Raw genomic sequence first — 20,209 nt, 5'->3', positions numbered from 1 at the left:
TATAGTTTACAGAACAGTAATGAAACGACCACCCTGGACTCGCTGTCCTAGCCAAGGGACCCCCTCCCCCCGCCCCCACGGCCTCGGCCCCTTCTCCCGGCCACTGTCCTGGGGACTTGGCCTTTTGCCCCCGCTGTCACCTGTGATTGCAGTCCCTGCCGACATCTGTTTCCTCCCGCCCATTTTTCGACTCTCGGAAGGCACCATGCTGAGGAGGCTGTCAGTGGCTTGCTTCCTTGACTCAGGATTGGGAACCTGAAGTCCATGCACTTTGAGGACTTTGATCCTGTCACTGCTCTGGGAGCAGACTAGCGCGTGTTTCTCTCCCCGTCGGTTTGGAACCCTCAGGTGCGGTGGTGCTCTGAGAGGGGCTGGGCGAGCAGGCCGGCACCCACGCAAGGGCTGCCAGCGACTGCAGCACACCCTGGGGGTTGCTCTTGTGAGGTGGGTGCTCCTGGAGGGCTGAGCCTATGTGGAGGGACCTGGGCCAGGAGGATGAGCAGGACAGGAGCTGAGTGCAGGCGTGATGGTGGGGGGACTGAGGGGTGGATGGAGGGTGGAGGGATGAGTGAGTAAATGTGCCCACAGTGGTCGGTTGACCTGGGATGCTGAGCAGGGGTTAGTGCATGCACGAGTGGGGAGAGCACACCACGCGGTGCAGTGTGGAGGCAGCGGGAGGGATGGCCGTCCTTCTGGGATGATGGGGGCCGGGACTTCAGGTTCGGGGGTGCTGGCAGTGGTGGGCGTGGCTGTGCGGCTGTGTGAGACCCCGAGAGTGATGCTGTCAGCCCAGCCTGGGTTCCCACCCACCTCTGCCCTTTGAATAGCTGGGTGGCCTTGGGCTGTTTTCTTCACTTGTAAAGTGAGTCTCCCTTGCTGAGATTTTAGGTTTTGAAGGATAAAGTGTATGTAGTTCAGTATTGTCAGCAAATGTCAAACTTGCTCTTATGGGTTAGGTTAATGAGTGAGGTTTTGCGTGTGCCAGATATTGAGACTGCATCAAGGAGTTACTCAAATTATAAATTAATGCTGGGTTTTAAGGAGTGGAAATAAGTGATCAGGCAGAGGTGGGTCTGGGCATAACGTGGGAGTTGGGGAGACAGCTCAGAGGCTGAGGGTCAGAGAGGGGAGTGGGCGTCAGAGTTTGCTAAGCAGGCTGCACCAGGGGGCACAGGATGGACCGCTGTCCGGCACAGCAGCCACTGGCCACGCGGGGCGAAATGAAGTCGGAGTGAATACAGCGTGAGGTTCCACTCCGCAGTCCTGCGCCCCATGCTTCAAGCGCTCGGTGGCCAAGTGTGGCCAGTGCTGGCGTCCTGCACGTGCAGATGCAGAGCCTGCCGTCCACACGGGACGTTCTCGGACGTGGCTCATGGTCTGAGGTTCCTGCTGCGAGTTTTAGGAGCCCCCCCGGAATGCTAGTGGCTCTCCTTGTGGTTGGAAGCGTCCTCTGCCTGCCTCGTGCCTGGGGGTCCAGGCTCTCCCCCGTGCGCGTGAGCGGGCTTCCGGGGCCATCTACGCAGGGATGAGCCCAGTGCGGGGAGGCAGAGAGAAATGTGCGATGAAGGCCCTTCTGTGTTTAGATGCTGCAGCGGTTGGCATTTTGCTCTGTTTTTATCACACATCTATTCCGAGAAGGCTTTTGTTTACAGTTTATTCCCTGCAAAGCATCTCCTAGACTTTTAAGGGACCCAGAACACGGCAAACCCTGTCACAGGCTTCTCACAGCCTTCTTGGTTCCACTGGGGAAATAAACGATGCCCAGGGCCCCCGGCGAGCTTTAGCCTTGCGCTCAGGTTCCGCCGAGCTGGCTGCTGCCTTCTGCCGTTGAGGCCGTGGCTGCTGGCAGGCCCCTGGGGGTCTCCAGGCCCCCTTGGGTGTTGAACCTCCAGGTGGAACAGCTCCCGCCTCCTCGTGTCTGCTCTCAGGGCTTGCCTGCACCCCCAGCCTGCCCAGGACTGGGCGCGGCGCTGGCCTCGGGATCCCGGCCCTGCTCCGGTGACTTTGCTTATGAGGGAAGGGAGAGTGTGGTCGGATAAAGGAAGGAACTGGCTTCCCCCAACCCGGGAGAGCTGCTGTCCCTGCCCGGTGGTAACGTGTGTGCTCTGCCCCGTGCAGGTGGAGCTGGAGGTCACGCTGCCCGGAGAAGGCAAGGACCGCATCTTCAAGGTGTCCATCAAGTGGGTGTCCTGCGTGAGCCTGCAGGCGTTACACGATGCACTTTCGGGGCGGCTGCCCAGCGTCCCCTTTGAGACCATCCAGGCCCTGGATGTGGTCATGAGGCATTTGCCATCCATGAGGTGAGCTCCCGCGTCCCCTGGAGCGTGGAGGGTGGTGATGGCCTTGCGGACTCGCTGCGGGAAGATAGGCAACAAGCAGGGCTATGGTGCAAGGTGCCTCTTCTAACCAAATAAACCGTCGCCGGTGCCCTTAGCCTAGCACGGGAGGATGGCCTCCCTGTGCCTGCCCGCTGGGCATTCTCTCTTCCCCCAGCCCACATCCCGCCGGCCCACACTGGGGCCTGGAATGGTGAGCTTTGCAGGCCTCACCCTTGCAGGAGCCTTCACGCCGGCTTTCCATGCCGGCAGGTGACACCGCGGGTGCTTGCGGCATGTTTTTTATGCCCGTGGGATTCCTCTTACCACAGAGCACTGGGGACAGAGGGTGGGTGGACATGTTAACGACTCCTCACCTGCCACATTGCTGGGTAGAGACTTGTGCTAATTTCCCGTTTGAGCGAAGGCAGTCCCACAGCTGGACCTGACGTGGCGGCCCCTGGCACATGAGGACCTCGGAGCCACGTGGATGAGACAGACCACCACGCGGAAACCTTCCAGGGCCCGCCGCCCGCCGGGGAGATCTTAGGGGAGAGCTGAAGCCCCTTGGTCCCCTTGTAACTAGATTTTAAGGGGGGCCATGGTGCTTGACTGTCATCGGGCTGGGGCAGAGGCTGTGCAATGCAGGACAGGCTGCCACTCCTTGCGGGGATCCCCCCACCCCCTGACAGGGATGTAAACGGATGCTGGCAGTATGGATGAAAATCAGCAATTAAAGACATTAAGGAGAGAGGGGCATCAGATCGGAAACAGTGCCCCCGAGCGAGCGGCGACGCTGCTGTGGGCCGGTCTCCTCGTGAGCTGCGTTGCTCACCCGTGGGTGTCTTTTGGTTCCAGGTACACCCCCGTGGGCCGCTCCTTCTTCACCGCATCCGAGGGCTGCTCAAACCCCCTTGGAGGAGGCCGAGAAGTGTGGTTTGGCTTCCATCAGTCCGTCCGACCTTCTCTCTGGAAAATGATGCTGAATATTGACGGTAAGCAGAGCCGCATCTGTTGCAGGTGGGTTAGGGAAGGCGTTGGCAGGGCCAGGACCTGGGTCCCCGGGCAGGTGTGTGGTCTCCAGTGTGGCCTCTTTTGGAGCTGCAGATGCCACGTGGCACCTGGCCTCCCCCCACTGGGTTGGTTAGGTTCCCAGTTCCCCGGAGGACCCCACACCCAGAGTTCAGGGGGCTGGTGGGGCCTGAGACTGTGCCTTTGTGACGAGTTCCTGGGTGAGGCTGCTGGTTGGGGGCCTCCCCCTGCGGGTGAGTTTAGGGATTGTGGGGGGCGGACTAGTCCCCCTGTTCCCTGCATTGTGAGGGGAGGTCCCCCTGGCTAAGGCAGCATTGCCCCTCCTTGCTGGGGGATCTTGGGCAAGTTGCTCACCCTCTCTGTGCGCTCCGTTCCCTTTCTGTAAATCGGGGTCCACGGTGCCTCCAGGTTGTGCAGGGTCAGTGAGTTAATTCAGCAGCACACTAAGGACAGGCTGTGGTGCTTGGAAAGTGCGCAGTCAGGATTAGGTGATGATATTTGTCATCATGACCGTTAAAGCCACTGAGCTCTTAATAACTGATGCCGCGTGTGCCTGAGAACCTCACGGTGTAACGGTCACAGCTCACCCAGGGCTGCTCGTGTCCTGGGACAGCGCCCCTCGAAGTGTGCTCCCTGGTGTGTGCCAGCTGTCCACCAGGCAGGCCGTGGGGGTTGCCGGCCTGCATTTGTAGTAAGACTTCCCCAGCCAGGGAAGCAGAGCTGTGATGTCCAGCCTCAGGCCGCTCCTTGTCCACCACTGCTGGCACTTCAAGGAGCACTGCCCCAGAGGCTCCCCCAGTTTATCTGAGTCAGGTGGGCAGGTTCCTGGTGGACAATGGACTTGACCCTCTCCCACCCCCAGCACGCTCGGATCCACGTCAGGGAGCTGTCAGATGTCACGGAATAGTGCAAGCTGGGCAAGCTGGGGTGTCCACCCCAGGGGCCCTGCGTGGGGACCTCGGATCGCGTTTTCTTGGCGGGTAGTGCATGATCCCACCTCTGGGTTCCTCCTTACTCTGAGACGCCCACTTGGGGACTTGTGAGGCCGACCCGCCGGGCCTGTGCTGCTGCCCCAAGAGAGGGAGGTTGTCAGTGGCTTCTCTGTCCTGGGCCACACTTATCCCTTGGGCCAAAAGGCAATGGGAGTGAATTTACGTGAAAAGTTCTAGAAAAGCATGAAAATTAAATCTTGCTCAATTGTGCAGATATTGAAAAAATAATTACATAAAAAGGGAACGGCAAATTTCAGAAATATCTATACCAGAAGAGTCAGTACTTGAAATTGAAAATGTCCTAGAAAATCCAAGGCTTATGGTTGCCCCCATCTGTTTGCTCTTGTTTGGTTTCAAAAACTAGTTTCATTCCCAGAAGGTGGCTTTGTCTTGAGTGTCTGCCACCCTTCCCGTTGTCTCTGATTGCTGACCAGACGGGCCAGGCAGCCCGTGACGAGGCCGAATCCCCCTCTGGGCTCTGTCCCACCCCCTCGGGGCCGGGAGGCGAGCTCTGCGGAGAGGACGGGGGCCCGTGCCCGCCCCGGCCATGCCCTGGCCCGGTGCTGGCACCCGGGATGTTCGGTGCTTGACCAGCAGGTGTCGTGAGGCAGACCCTCCACGCTCTGTTGTCTTTTTCTTTTCTCACCTGTAGTCTCGGCCACCGCGTTTTATAAGGCACAGCCCGTCATCGAGTTTGTTTGTGAAGTTTTGGATTTTAAAAGCATTGAAGAACAACAAAAACCTCTGACAGATTCCCAAAGGGTAAAGTTTACCAAAGAAATCAAAGGTAACTGCCTGTCCTGCTGCACCGGCCGAGGGGCCGGGGAGCCCTGGTGGTTCTGTGCCTGCCGCCGCGCGGGAGTTCTAGTTCCTGAGGGAGGCGTCGGCTGCGGGGAAACAAGGTGGCAGGGAGATGAGGCGGCAGGGAAGGGAGCCTTTGGTGAATTAGCCCTGAGATGACCTTCAGCCGTTTCACAGCATGCTGGTAACGACCCTCTAGAGAAACACGTCCTTCCTTGTAGGCCAAGGAGCGGGACAGGGAGCCGGCGCGCCTGCATTGGGCTGTCAGGACGGAACCATCAGAGAGAGCAGGGGCGCGGCCGTAACGGGCGCTTTGCAGTTTCTGGCTGGGAGGGAGGCACATGGCCATGTGTCATTTAACCCCGTTGGCCGCCCTGGTTGGCGCTGCCCCCCCTGGCCGTGGTCCCCTCGAGGGGGTGCAGCCCGATCGGGTCATGCTGCCCGAAAGCGGCAGGTTCGGCAGCCCCCAGCACTCTCCCCTCAGGCCACCCCCTCTGCACTTGTCCTTTTCTGAGGGTGTTTAAAGGCCGGCAGTACTTGGTGTTAAACACCCTGAAGGACAGCAGAAACCCACGGTGGCAGGCGTCCCACGTGTCCCTGTCTCGGCCTTCCTTGGCCGTCCTCGGGCGCCGGGTCCCTGTGGGTGGGCGGCTCGGGGAGGGCGGCCTGCAGCCCGCTCGGTGGGCACCGGGTTCCTCCCGGGCTGCTCACCACGGCGGCTGCCGGCTCCTGGGCGCGGGTGAGCTGGAGGCTGACGCCGGGCTCCGTGTGTGGCCAGGTCTCAAGGTGGAGATAACGCACTGTGGGCAGATGAAGAGGAAGTACCGCGTCTGCAATGTGACCCGGCGGCCGGCAAGTCACCAAACGTGAGTGGCCCTTTCCCACGCTCGCTCGGTCCCCACTGAGGCTGCACCTGACAACGTAAACGTAAACGCAGATAGCAAAGCTCTCCCTGTCTGCGGAGGGGTGTAATTAGCGTTTCCTTCCTCAGTTTTATAGGTGGGAAAAAGCTTGTTTTTTTCTTTTTTTGCTTTTCCGTTCAGTCCTCAGTGCTGTGCGTGGCTGTAGAAGGCAGTCTGGGCCAGGAGGCAGGTTCTGTGCCGGCCACGGCCTCGGGGACTTGGTGTGCAAACCCTCGCCCTGATTACCCAGCATGTGAGGACGCTGGGCCCTCCCGGGTCACACGTGTGTTCTCTTTGGGAGGAAGCTCTGACTGCTGTGCTCCACCGTGGGGTCTTACGGGCCCAGAGGGGATTCACTTGTTCGTTTCCTGGGTCATTCCATGCTGAGGTGGCTGCGGCCCCTCCAGCAGGAGAGCAGGACGAGCCTGTCCGTGATGTGCTGAGTCTCCTCCCGCTGGGTGGAGGCTGCCCCCGGCCTGGATGGAGCGAGTGAGTCAGTGTAGGGAGAGCGGGGTGTCCCAGACCCTCCCCCAGGCCCTCGCCACTCTAGCCCCTGGACTCAGGCCTTAGCGATGCCCCGAGCATCTGCTCCTGCCCCAGCCGCACCTCGTGCAGCGAGGGTTTGTGAGCTCACCAGGCTCCCCCTTCCTTACCCTGTCACTGGAGTTGCAGCTCCTCTGGGCCGTGGGCTGGGGCACTGGGCTCCTAAATGTCCCCTGGAAGATGCACAGTTCCTTGTGGATTTGTCTTCATTTATCCTGACTCTTCTGCATGTTTTGTGTATGCAATGTCTAATTGATGACTGTTGCATATTATACGCATGTGAGTATTTTTTATTTCCCAACTCCAGAGGCAGAACAAGAGCTTAGGGCCCCAGCGACGTGCCGGATAATCCAGAGCGTGATTTGGTTTTGCCCCTGGGGAGGTGCAGTGACCCCCCGCTGCTGACTCGTCATCGCACCCCTGAATCTGCCTGGGCGCCTGGCCCCCGGGGAGCCCTGGGATGTCACAGCCTGAGCTGCCTCTTTGTCCCCAGGTTCCCGCTGCAGCAGGAAAGCGGGCAGACGGTGGAGTGCACGGTGGCCCAGTACTTCAAGGACAGGCACAAGCTGGTCCTGCGCTACCCCCACCTGCCGTGTTTGCAGGTCGGGCAGGAGCAGAAGCACACCTACCTTCCCCTGGAGGCAAGTCGCCCGGGGCTGCGTGGGGCCACGGCCCGGACTCCCACAGGACTCTGGCAACTTAGAAACTCCCTAGAGCCTCGGTTTCTGCGTTAACAACCTGTGTTCAGTAATCTTCTGGTGGGGTCCACGTGAGGATTAGACGAGCTCCTGGGACGTGGAGGGTCCGTGCTGGGGTGTGGGCCCTCTCCTCGCTCGCGAGCATCCCCTCCAGGGCTGCCGGCTTGAGGACTTCTTGGCCTGGGAGAAGGTCAAACGCTGAAACTAAGATGCAAGGTTTTGTTTTTTGTTTTTTTGTTTTTTTTCCACCTGTACTTTTGAAACATTTTATTTAAAAAAACATCAAAAACCCTTTGGAAGGTTCTGCTGATAGAACATTCAAAGGCAGACAGAGACAGAGCAGAACTATTTCTGGCTGTTAATAATCCTACTTACCTGAAGACAACGCCAACAATTCTAATGTATTGCAAAGATCTTAAATGTTTCTCAAACTTGAGAAGGGTTGTTTGGTTTCTGCATTTGAGCCAGGTTCCCTTAATTTTGTAACATGACACTGCTGGTGCAATTGGTTCTTTCCTGTGCAGCGAAGACTGAAAAGACCAATGCATGACGAGCAAGCGCTGCTCCACTCCAGAGGGAGCAAGGGCTCCAGCCCCGGGTGGAAAGCACGGTGGCTCCTCTGTCTGCCCTTGTCTTCCCCAGCTCATTCAACGCATGTTGCTTCAGAGCCCCTCTCTGCCCAGGAAAGACTGTTCATCCAAAATCTGACATCTCTTCTCTAAAGATAGATACTTTCAGAATTTCAAGCATTCCATTTCTCTGATAAATCATTCTTATATTTTCATACATATTGATAAAACACGAGGTTACCTTTTTTCTTTCATTTTTTAAAAATTCAATTTTATTGAGATATATTCACATACCATACAGTCATCCATGGTGTGCAATCAGTTGTTCAGAGTACCATCATATAGTTGTGTATTCATCAACATAATCTATTTTTTGAACATTTTCCTTACACCTGAAAGAATAAAAATAAGAATAAAAAATGAAAAGTAGAAAAGAACATCCTAATCATCCCCCCCACCCTGTTTTTCATTTAGTTTTTTGTCCCCGTTTTTCCACTCATCTGTCCATACACTGGAAAACGGGAGTGCGATCCACAAGTTTTTCACAGTTACACTGTCATCCCTTGTAAGCTACATAGTTATGTAATCGTCTTCAAGAGTCCAGGCTACTGGGTTGGAGTTTGATAGTTTCAGGTATTTAGTTCTAGCTATTCCAATACATTAAAACCTAAAAAAAGTGTTATCTATATAGTGCATAAGAATGTCCACCAGAGTGACCTGTTGGCTCCATTTGGAATCTCTCAGCCACTGAAACTTTGTTGTTTCATTTCGCATCCCCTTTTTGGTCAAGAAGATGTTCTCAATCCCATGAAGCCGGGTCCAGTTTCATTCCTGGGAGTCATATCCTGCTTTGCCAGGGAGATTTGCACCCCTGGGAGTCAGGTCCCACATAGAGGGGAGGGCAGTGAGTTCACCTGCCGAGGTGGCTCAGAGAGAGAGAGAGAGGGCCACATCTGAGCAACAGAGGCACTCAGTAAGATGCGAGTTTTAACTCGTTTCTTTTTGTGTTTTAAATTCTCCATACTTCTGCAGCTACCCAAAATGTGGGGCCTGGGGGTTCAAGTGTGGTAGTCCTGAGCAGACCCCGTGCATCAGCAGGTGGTTTTGCACACACCATGGGGTCTGCACTCTCCCTCACGGGTGGGCACGGTTGTGCCTGCTTTAGGCGGGGTCTGCCTAGGGCGGGATCTTCTGCTGTGAGAGAGAAGGCAGTCGAGCAGCTACCACGGGCGAGGGGTTCCTGGGCAGTTCCAGAACCAGGCACCGCCATCGGGCTGTGCACAGCGCCCCATGGTCACGGAGGAAGGACTGCACCTTGGTGGCGGGTGGCGTGCCCTGGCGCTCCGCCTCCGAGACCCAGCCTGCTCCCCCACCCCCTCTGCGGAGCCCCCGTGGCGCTGACCCTGCGTCTCCACGTCTCTGTAGGTCTGTAACATAGTGGCAGGGCAGAGATGTATAAAGAAACTGACCGACAATCAAACCTCAACCATGATCCGAGCGACTGCCCGGTCAGCGCCCGACCGGCAGGAAGAGATTAGCAAATTGGTGAGCCTGGTGTCCTGGGGAGGTCCTGGGGGGGGACACGCCCATTGCGAGGGCACACGTGGGCTTCCAGAAGGAAACAAAGTCTGCCTCTGACTCTGCTTTCATTTATGTTTTCTCTTTTCAAGATGCGCAGTGCAAGTTTCAATACAGACCCGTACGTCCGTGAGTTTGGAATCATGGTCAAGGACGAGATGACGGACGTGACTGGGCGGGTCCTGCAGCCGCCCTCCATCCTGTACGGGGGCAGGGTGCGTGCGGATGCCGGGGCCAGGCAGCGTGGGGACGTGTGGGCGGGGGGGGGGGGGCAGTGGGGGGGGCCGCCAGTCACCGGGGGTGGGATAGCAGCATTTGGCCCCACCACCTGCAGGGGAAAGGAATTCTTTCTCTTTTGGTCAGAACCTGTACAAGTTATAGGATTTCATAAAGATCTGAGTTTCCTTGGTCCTTTACAAAACTTCTTCAGAATACTCAGAATCTTTCTAATGATAATCTTCTGATCCCATCTGAACTAAAACATATCCTTTGTGCAACGGGTACTGTGCCAGTGTCAATTTATTTTCCAGGAGCTTTTACTGTTTTTCTATCTTTTGCCTTTTGCTTTGGGTATATTTGGGAGCAGGCATAGCAGTTAGTCACTGTTTTTTGTTCGTTATTGTCTTTGGTGGTGGGCCTCTAGCTGTTGATGAGCAGTCCTTAATCAGAGGTGTCAGGGCCTTTGAGCCCCTCTCACGCCTCGGGGTGGGATGTCCTCCCCGGGGTCCCATTGGACTGGCCTTGCAGAGGCAGTGGGCACCCCTGCTGGGCTCCAGGCGACTGTACTCTGCCCCCGCCCCTGCCCTCTGCTAAGGTCCTTCCGGCCAGGGCCCTGCAGGACACCATGCCGTCTGCCTAGCATAAGTGGGCTGTAATCCTTGGGACCTGGGCAGGCCTTTTGTTTGTTTTTGTTTTGTTTTTAGTCATTTCTTGCTCTTTGACTACGTTTTTGTTTGTTTATATTTTGTTTTTAATGCTTCATAGTTCAAAAGATACCAAAAGATTATTGGGAAAAGTCTCCTTTTCCCAGCAGCCAGTGGCCTTCCCAGGAAGCAGTTGATGTGATGGGTCTTCTTTGCAAATGTGCACAGGAATTACTCACATTTTCCCTCCCTTTTTTTAATGCAAATAGTAGCATGCTAAATATGCTTCTGTGCCTTGTTCTTTTTACTTAAGGTTTCCTCTTAGAGCTCATAGAGGCTGTTCACCTTGCTGGGTAACACCCTTGCTCGTTCTTTCGGAGCCTTGCACGGCTTTCCATAGTGTGGATGTGCCTGTCCTGTCTGTGGGCACAGAGGTGGCTCCCGACTCCGGAGGCGGCTCCTCAGCCTACTGGTACCCTCGTGCCACTGGACCTGCTGAACACAGTGCCTCACCACAACTCCCTGCAACACTGCAGGAAGAGAGTGATTTCCTTTTAAAATGAGCAGAGAGATGCTCAGAGATAGTCAGAAATTTCAAATCCCGTGTCTTTTCCTGCACTCTCTGCTGTCATGTTTCATTGACTTTCCACCTCCTGGTATGGACGGGGGTGGGCTAGAAAACCATGAAGCTTTTCTAATCCAATCCCGCAAAAACCTTAGGATGACAGGCATTAAAAGAGTTTGTGACTTCCTAATGAACACATTTGGCCTGGTTTCCGAAATATTTTTTTCTTTAAACTTATTTTGAAATACTTTCAAACTTAGAGGATAGTTACAAAAGTAATCCTTAACCCCATACAGAGAACTCCGACATACCCTTTTCCCCTAGACCCACCGATTTTAACCTTTTTCCAGATTCGCCATATCCATTCTTCTTTCCGTCTGTCCATCTCTGTATCTATGAACCCAATTTCTGAGCACTTGAGTGTAGCTTGTGCACATCATGCTCCTTGGAACACTTTAATACTCCCACGTACATTTCCTAAGACAAGGTTATTCACTTACGTAACCTTCTTCAGAGCCGTGATCAAGTTCAGGAACTTCAACACTGATGTGAAGCTCACAGTCTATATTCCAGTTTTTTCTTGTGCTCCATATGTCCCCTCGAGCCTTTCTCCTCCCTTGAGAGATCCCATCCAGGTTCATATGTTGCATTTAATTGTCATCAGGTGCCACAAGATTCTGCAGCTTTTAAGTGGCCTTTTTCTTGAGTTAGCGTTCGCCCTGTCACTGCAGACCTTTAACTGTTTTTGGAGCTTTGAGAAAGATGTCTCTGCCAGTTTGTGCTGGTTGTTCAAAGCCTCTGTGGGGGAGACGTGGCCCTGAAGCATCTCGCACTAGGTCGTGGTTGGGTGGGGCTCCTGTGGGAACAGACTCCCTCATCACCGGCCTGCCCGCGGTCTGCTGTTAGAGCCATTAACCGCCTCTTCCACGGGCAGTGAGCGTGCCGGTGCTTCTCCACGGGGCGGCTCTGCCCCCCGGGGGCACTTGGCGATGTCTGGAACCGTTCTGGTTCTCACAAACGGAGTCAGGATGTGCTGGCCTCTGGTGGCGGAGGCTGCCAGCGTCCTGCAGCGCACAGGGCAGGCAGGCCCCCAGCAGCCACCAGCCCCAGACGCAGCAGTGCGGAGGCTGAGGAGCCCTCCTGTCTGTGAGAGCCCCTTTGTCTTTCAGCCGCAGGCGTGAGTGTGTGCGCACGCGCGCGTTTGTGTGACCGTGTGACTGTGTGTGTGCTGTCAAAGTCTGCAACGTAAGGTGTGGGGCAGGAGTCATAAAAATATAGAAAACAAAAACATTTATTTCTAGAGTGCGTTTCATTTTTACAACAGGCTTGGGGTACTTTTCTAAGAAAAAATGTTTTCTGCTAAAAAAATAAACCTCAGCGGAGTAAATGATGGACAGCAACGTAGCAGCTCCCCGTCCCACTCACCGCCCGTGATGCCCTTCCCGGCCATCCCTTTGCCTGAGAATCACTTGAAGACAGTTCAGAGATTCCTTAGGGAACAGCCTGAGAGTGCCGGGGGCTGGTCGTGTCAGATAAATCGGGTCCTTTCTAGTTGAGAGTTGACGGCCTTAGGCAGATGCTCCCCTTCCTATAGCTACCCCTGCCTTACACAGCCCTGCTGCTCCAGGCGTAGCACTCAGTGTGGAAGGAGCAGTGGGCTCGCCCCAGTGGTCTTGTCTTCTCACGGGTCACATGACCGGGCAGAAGCACCTTGACTTCTCCCTGCTCTGCCCCCCCTGTTGGCAGTGGATGAGGTACCTTAAGAGAAAGCATTTTGTGAAACAGGAAGCCTTCCTGGGGCATCACAAGGTGCTTTCTTCCCTCCAGCCTGCCCAGGAGGGCGAATGGAGTCCTGACCCCCCCTGATCTCTGGGCTTAGCCCCCTCCAGCGTTCTTCCATCCTCCGTCTACCCGTCTGTCCTCCATCCTTTTATCCGTCCTTTATCCACCCATTCATCCTCTTTCTGTCCGTCTTCCATCCACCCACCCACCCTGCCTCCATCTCTCTGCCTTTTCTCCACCCATCTGCCCACCCACCCGTCCATCCGTCATGTATCCAACCACCGTCTTCCCACCCCCCCTGCAGATGTCTGCAGAGTGCCTTTGGTGCTGGGCAGGTCAGAGGTGGGTGAGACAGCAGGTTTGGTTCTTCACCTCTGGTCAGGGACCCAGCAGTCACAGGGAGAGTGATGACGTCCAGGGTCAGTAGGAATGTGTTTCCCATTTCTTCTTACTCAGAACTTCTTGTCATTTGCAGAATAAAGCGATTGCCACCCCTGTGCAGGGCGTCTGGGACATGAGGAACAAACAGTTCCACACGGGCATCGAGATCAAGGTGTGGGCCATCGCCTGCTTCGCTCCCCAGCGCCAGTGCACGGAGGTCCATCTCAAGTAAGCGCGCCCGGGGCCTCGCTGGCCAGGTGGAGTGACCTGGGAGGGCTGCCTCCCGGGTGGGGAGGGGAGGAGCAGCCCCACACCCATTGCTGGAGTGGGCATGGAGAACTAGCACAGGTTATATTAGAAACAACACAGCACCTGGAGATTCAGAGTTTCAAAATTAAAAGCAAGGTAAAATTGAATTCCGTGGACTGAAACTATATTTTCAAACACTTCAGCTTCATATTTCTGAAAATTAAGTGAGAAGCGGGAAGTGACTGGTGAACGGGGAGGCAGGAAAGCCTGGGGTTTATTTTCTTACCTCCCCAGGTGAGAAGGGGAGGAGGAGATCTTTGGCTCGCCCTCTGCTCGGGCCCTTGCCCAGGTGGCCGAGGGCCTCTCCAGGTGATGCCCAAGGGCCGGCCACTCCCTGGCTGTGACTCAGGCAGCGCAGCGGCAGAAGGAAGCTATGTGCTAACCAGGCTGGCTTTCGGATCCTGGCTGGGGTGTCGGCCCCTTAGAAAATAGCCCGATAAACATGCAGATTTGTCTCTTACGGTTTTGTGCCAAACAAACCTAGAAGGGAAAATAAAGCTTTTGCTTTCAGCCCCTTTTGGGTGGTAAGCAGGAAAAACCGCTAAGCCTCCGAGGTGTGGCAGGTGGCCCCAGCTTCCAGAAAGTGTCTGTTAGTGAGAGCTGACGTCCAGAGGCTGGGAGACATTGCTCTCGTCCAGTGGCCGGTGGAACGAGCTGGAAGCACAGACAGGGGTCCTGGGACACTGGACTTAAGTGGGTCATAACCCGAACGCCGGGCAACTCTCCTGCCTCATTACCTCCCTTGGCTCTTCTGTTCGGTTTTTGCCTGGAGCTCAGTGGTCCTGAGATAAAGTAACACGGAGACATAAACTTCCTCAGACACACGTGTTTCCTTAGCCGCACTAATGTATATGAAATTGAACACCCTCAGCTAGTTTGAATCAGAGTTTCTTTGCCCTTGTTATAGAAGGCCACATTATTTTTAGTCTGAGCTTAAAATAGCAGCTGTTGCTCCGTGTCCTCCTCCGCCCCCAACTCCAGAAGACCGGTTGGCTCGGCTGTCAGTGCTACTGTAGTGGTGGTTTTGTTTTTGTTTTTTCCCTCCCGTGCTTATGGCGTCCACACCCAAGATGTGCACACTGGAATAACTGAAAGAAAAAAACCAAAAGGGCAGGCAGCGAATAATTCTGATCACTCTGGGAATGCGCGGCACGCTTGAGAAGCGCTTCTGGCCGTTCCTGTGAAGCCCTGCTGAGGGGGTGGCAGCTGCTGGCGAGCTGTCCGGAGGGACGGGCCCTCTGCCCGACGCTGCCCGCTGGGGGCGTCGAGGGCTGGGGAGGCAACATGGGTGCAGGTGACACACAGCTCTCGGTCTGTGACGCTGGAGGCGACTTCCCAGTGTGTGAAGTCGGCTGTGTGGACGTTCCGCAAACCGAGCCTTTCCACGTTAATGTGTAGAGGTGCAGCTTTTTATTTTATTGTGGAATGTAACATTTATATAGAAGTGATGACTTTCCAAGTGCAATTTAACAAATAGTTAGCAAATTTCAAAGAATATTATGGGTTATAGAACCATAGTTTCAGTTATTTCTTTGTTGTGAAATACAACATACATACAGAAAGGTGGTAACTTTCAGATTACAATTTAACAAATAGCTATATAGCAGATTTCAAAGAATGTTATAGGTTACAGTTCCACCGTTTCAATTCTTTCCTTCTAGCTATTCTAATACCCTAGCAACTAAGAAAAAGAAAATTATATAGAGATTCAGTATTCATAATCCTTTGTTAAATTCCATCAGTCTGTTGTTACCCCTTCCTCTAGTGTAATCCCTTTCCCGATCTTCAGGGATGTCTAGGCAGTGACCACCCTATCCTGTTCGTGATGACAAGGGGTGTCAACTTTATGAGCAAAGGGACACATCTAGTTTATGTTCTTGAAGAGTTTGTTGCCTCTGGGTTTTGGGACTTAGCTGGCATAAGAGCTCTCTGAAGGATTTAAGTTTAACAATCTTTACCCCTATCCATTTCCATACCTTTGAATTCACCATCATTAACGTATCTGAACATATTAGATTATCATTACCCCTCAGCCAGCTACTGTCTATTACTAGGTCCCCAATATTCTTGTGTTATAAGTCATTGATTTTACATTGTTCAGGTAGTTCATAGAAGTAGTAATGTTCAATATCTCTCCTTTCGTGTCTGACTTATTTCATTCAGGATTATATCTTCAGGGTTCATCCATGTTGCCATATGTTTCAGGACCTTGTTGCTTCTTACTGCTGCATAGTATTCCATTGTATAAATATACCACATTTTGTTTATCCAATCGTCTGTGGAAGGACATTTGGATTGTTTCCATCTCTTAGCAATTGTGAACAGTGTCGTTATGAACATCAGTGTGCAAATGTCTGTTCGTGTCACTGCTTTCAGATCTTCTGGGTATATGCCAAGAAGTGAAATTGCTGGATCGTAGTAACTTAATACCTAGTTTTCTGATGAACTGCCAAACTGTCTTTCAGAGTGGCTGTACCGTTATACAGTCCCACCAGCAATGAATAAGAGTTCAATTTCTCCACATCCTCTCCAGCATTTGTAGTTCCAGTTTGTTTAACGACAGCCATTTTTATTGATGTGAGATGGTTATCTCATAGTGGTTTTGATTTGCATTTCTCTGATAGCTAATGAAGATGAACATTTTTTTCATGTGTTTTTTAGCCATTTGTATTTCCTTTTTGAAAAATGCCTTTTCCTATCTTTTGCCCATTTTATAATTGGGTTGTTTGTACTATTGTTGAGTTGTAGGATTTCTTTCTATATGCAAGATATCAGTCTCTTCTCAGGTGTACAGTTTCCAAATATTTTCTCCTATTGCGATGGCTGCCTCTTCCCCTTTTTGACAGACTCCTTTGAGGCTCAGAAGCTTTTGATTTTGAGGAGTCCCCGCTTAACCTATTTTTTCTCTTGTTGCTTGTGCTTTGGGTGTGAGGCCTCAGGAGCTAGGAGGTGCAGCTTTGATTTCTGGCTTTGGCCAGGACTCCCAGGAACTTTGATCCTGACCATGGTGCATGTTTGGGTGGGTTGAGATGTGAACGGGGCCTCTCATTGGTCTGGAACCCGTTGCCGCTCCGGGGCATCCTCAGACAAGAGCCTTCTCCTGCAGGTCCTTCACGGAGCAGCTCCGAAAGATCTCAAGGGATGCTGGGATGCCAATCCAGGGGCAGCCGTGCTTCTGCAAGTATGCCCAGGGGGCGGACAGTGTGGAGCCCATGTTCCGGCACCTGAAGAATGCCTACGCGGGCCTGCAGCTGGTGGTCGTCATCTTGCCGGGCAAAACCCCCGTGTATGGTAAGTGTGGGGCCCCCAAGCTGGCCCAGGGATTAGGTGTGGAGGCCGCTGGTCGCAGCTGACACCAGGGTTGTGGGGACGAAGGGACAGTCACTTAGTGTCCCGCTAGGGTGCCACCATCAGCACCTGCCCACACCTAGGCCCACCCCAGATTTCTCTGGAAGGTCCTCAGAGTCTTTGAGGCTGAAGGGCAGGTGCACATTCTTTCAGCTGAAATGTACTGGGCCCCCAGGCGTTGTCCCGGCCCTGGAGAATACGATGATACAGCACAGGCCCTGTTCGGGAAGCTCACAGGGTAGTGGGAGAGGTGGCGTGTGGATGGGGTGCGGAAGGGCTGTTTCAACCTGGTCGAGGCACTGTGAGGCTCAGAGGCTCCCGCGAGGGCGTTCACCCCGGGAGCTGGGGTGGACGAGGTGCTGGGAAGCTCTCTTGGATGCCCCCTCCCCCACCCCCTGCACGTGGGAAAGCTCCTCTGCCCTCTGAGTCACACGTCCAAAAACAGAAAGATGACACTGTCTGTGTGTACATCCTAGTTACAACCCCCAGGAGCCACCCTGTTTCCACGGACGTGCCCGGGGAGCGGCGGAGCAGTTGCTCTGTGGAGGAATCCGGGCACGGAGGGGTGTGGGCCCAGATAGCTCTTTGATGTTGAGTGTGCATTTGGCAAGGATTTGAAGGCAGCCAGTTTCTTTTTATTTTTAGCTCATCAAGCCTTTGCCTGTCACCGTGAACGCTGTGGTATCAGGGTCTCATCCCGGGTTCGGGAGTGCCAGCCCCTTGGGTCTAGCGTGCCCCTGTGCCCGGGGCCCTGGATAGGTCCTGCAGAGTGCCCCCATTCGTGCGTGGAAACAGGCGCGCTCGCTCAGCCACCCTTCCAGGGTGGGTGCGCCCCGGGCGGCGCCCAGCAGACCCGCGCCCGGGTGCTCTGCCAGATGCCCTCTCTCCTCGGCTTCCTTGCAGACTGGGGCGAGCGTGGGAGGGCTGGGGGCGGGCGGCTGCTGGGAGGGCTGCTGAGCGTGCGAGGCCTGTGTCCCCAGCCGAGGTGAAGCGCGTGGGCGACACGGTGCTGGGGATGGCCACGCAGTGCGTGCAGATGAAGAACGTGCAGAGGACCACGCCGCAGACCCTGTCCAACCTCTGCCTAAAGATCAACGTCAAGCTCGGGGGCGTCAACAACATCCTGCTGCCCCAGGGCAGGTGAGGCGGGACCCCCGGAGGGCGGGCGGGGGGCACGGGGCGCGGGCAGACGGTGCCTGCTCACCTGGGGGTCTTGCTGCTGCTGTGATTTTTAACTTTTTGTGCGTAGTAAGATAAAAATAACATAACCATTTGCCATCATGGTCGTTTTTAATTGTACACGCTTTAGTGGCATTAATTACGTTTACGGTGGCGTGTAATCATCACCACTATCTATTTACGGAACTTTCTCATCACCTCTAACCAAATCTCTATTCCCGTGAAGTAATAATTCCCTATTCCCAGCCCCCGTGCATGCTGCCTTTTCTGAAAAATGACACTGCATGTGATTAACGTTTAAAAGCTTAGAGGGGAATGTCGCAGCACGGCTTCTTGGCTGCTTTTTGTCTCACTATGGACATGTGACAGTGTCTGAGACACTTTGGGTTGTCACCACTGGGGAGGGGGCTCCTGGCAGCCAGAGGGTAGAGGCTGGGGGTGCTGCTCGACCTCCTGCAGTGTGCAGGGCGGCCCCACAGCAAAGAAGGAGCCCCCCAAAATGTCAGTACTGAGGGTGGGAAACGCTGGGTCAGGGTGGAGCTGCAGGTCAAAGGTGAGTGACACTTTTTTTTTTAAGTTTTTTTTAAACATCTATGAAGATAGAGGATATAGAATGATGAATCCCCACATACGTGTCCCCCAGCCTCAACAGCCCTCTTGCTTCATACACGTACCCCCATCCCACCCCACTGGGTGATTTTGAAGCAAACCTCCCCCTGATACCGTGTTATCTGTGAGGAGCTCTCTATGCTTCGTGAAAAGATAGGGGCCCTTTTTAAGGGCAACCCAGTACCCTCACCACAGCAGCCCCTTGTGACGCCGGAGACCCCTAGGCCCCGGCTCACATGCCCGCTTCCCCCCGCAGACCCCCCGTGTTCCAGCAGCCCGTCATCTTTCTGGGGGCAGATGTCACGCACCCCCCCGCCGGGGATGGGAAGAAGCCCTCCATTGCCGCCGTGAGTGCACACGCTTTCCTCTGGGCTGTCCTGCTGGAGGTGTCCTGCCTGTGGGGGCACCGGGGGCCGTGTGCCTGGGCAGAGGCGGCCGGGAAGGGGCTGCAGTTTCTTCCTGAGCTGCAGTTGGCCCAGTAGGGGTCTCCTGGGTGACAGGTGTTGGGGGGACAGCAAAGATGGCATAGAGGGTGTCTGGAGGAGGAGTCAGCGTGGCGTGAGCTGGCACTGCCCAGCCCACACCCACCAGACAGGGCAGCGCCAAGGGCCCAGGGTGAGGCCTCACCTGCTGCTCGGGCCTCACCTTGGCGGCCCCTGGTCCCCGGGACGGATGCTGCAGCCTGTTCCCCACAGTGCCTTGGCGCTCACCAATCATGTCGGCCCTCCCCGAGTGCCTCGACGTGCTGGGAACGGTGCTGGGCACGTTGGCACAGGACCCCCACAGGAAGGTGACACCGCTGATTTCCTCTTTTACTCGCAGGAGGCTGCAGTTTGGGAAGGCCGAGTCCAACTGTCTGGGCCTGTTTTAAATGCAGTCTGGTTTGTATTATAAAACACACACCATAAAATAGCAAGCAGTCTAGAGTTAAAGGCCCATGTTTCTTTTTATACCCGGCTTAGTCTGCAGGGCTGCTGGACCCAGGTGTACTGTGGACTAGCTGGCTCCCGCAACAGGGATTTATCCTCTCACAGTTTTGGGGGCTGGAAGTCCAAAGCTAAGCTAAGGCCAGGGCCATCCCTGTGCTGTCCGTCTGGTTCTGGCGGCTGCTGGCCGGCAACCCCAGCCTCAGCCAGGGGCAGGCACGTGGCCGTCTTCCTGGCCTTACCTCCGCTGCTCCCAGTTTCCCCCGCGAAGAGGGGCTCCTCATTGGGTTAGGACCCACTCTGATTCGGTCTGGCCTTGCCGTAACTGATGGCATCTTTAAAGGTCTGTTTGTAAACGGGTGCGAACCAGCAGGTGTCTCTGTGGAGGGCCCAAGCCCATCCGTGACAAGGGCCCTTCCCAGTCTCCTGCGGGTGACTCTTGTTAACTGTGTCTTTTAAACCAGTGTTTGAACTGACTTCAGACTTCCCCTTATTTTGATTTTGTAAGCGTCATCACGGTGCCAGCGTGGGTGTCTCACTCCTGCTCTGTTCTTTCCTCACCTGGAAGGTGCCGGTGCACCATCCTCACCTGCCCTGCTCCCAGAGGGGAGGGGTGCAGAGATCCCTGTGGCTGTGGCCTTTGTTCAGAAGGACTCAGCGGAACCCTGCGTTCGTGGTGGTGTGGATTCTAAAGTGTGGAGTGTGGAGAGCAAAGGCTGTCACCTCCAGGTTGTGTTTGAGGGGAAACGGCGTGTCCTGCAGCCGAGGTGTCGAGGTGGGGCGTCGGTAGTGGGCTGTGCCTGGAGCGGGTGCCCAG

General features: G+C 54.8%; 1 protein-coding gene across 4 annotated transcripts in view; it reads left to right on the top strand.

Moving 5' to 3' along the window:
• AGO2 (argonaute RISC catalytic component 2) overlaps nt 1–20,209 on the top strand; it is a 130,405-nt gene that overhangs the window by 86,117 nt on the left and 24,079 nt on the right. For all 4 annotated transcript variants that reach the window (XM_037803588.1, XM_037803585.1, XM_037803586.1 and 1 more), the window contains exons 4-14: nt 2,119–2,300; nt 3,174–3,310; nt 4,992–5,126; nt 5,919–6,006; nt 7,079–7,226; nt 9,278–9,397; nt 9,523–9,645; nt 13,116–13,249; nt 16,437–16,621; nt 17,659–17,818; nt 18,723–18,813. In XM_037803588.1, coding sequence (XP_037659516.1) covers nt 2,119–2,300; nt 3,174–3,310; nt 4,992–5,126; nt 5,919–6,006; nt 7,079–7,226; nt 9,278–9,397; nt 9,523–9,645; nt 13,116–13,249; nt 16,437–16,621; nt 17,659–17,818; nt 18,723–18,813 — 1,503 coding nt within the window. The remainder of the gene's footprint in view (nt 1–2,118; nt 2,301–3,173; nt 3,311–4,991; nt 5,127–5,918; nt 6,007–7,078; nt 7,227–9,277; nt 9,398–9,522; nt 9,646–13,115; nt 13,250–16,436; nt 16,622–17,658; nt 17,819–18,722; nt 18,814–20,209) is intronic.

Source organism: Choloepus didactylus, chromosome 14 (genome assembly GCF_015220235.1).
Source record: "Choloepus didactylus isolate mChoDid1 chromosome 14, mChoDid1.pri, whole genome shotgun sequence".
In the NCBI taxonomy this organism is placed as follows: Eukaryota; Metazoa; Chordata; class Mammalia; order Pilosa; family Megalonychidae; genus Choloepus; species Choloepus didactylus.
The sequence above is the reverse complement of the archived record's forward strand: the minus strand, read 5'-3'. Positions and strand labels throughout refer to the sequence as shown.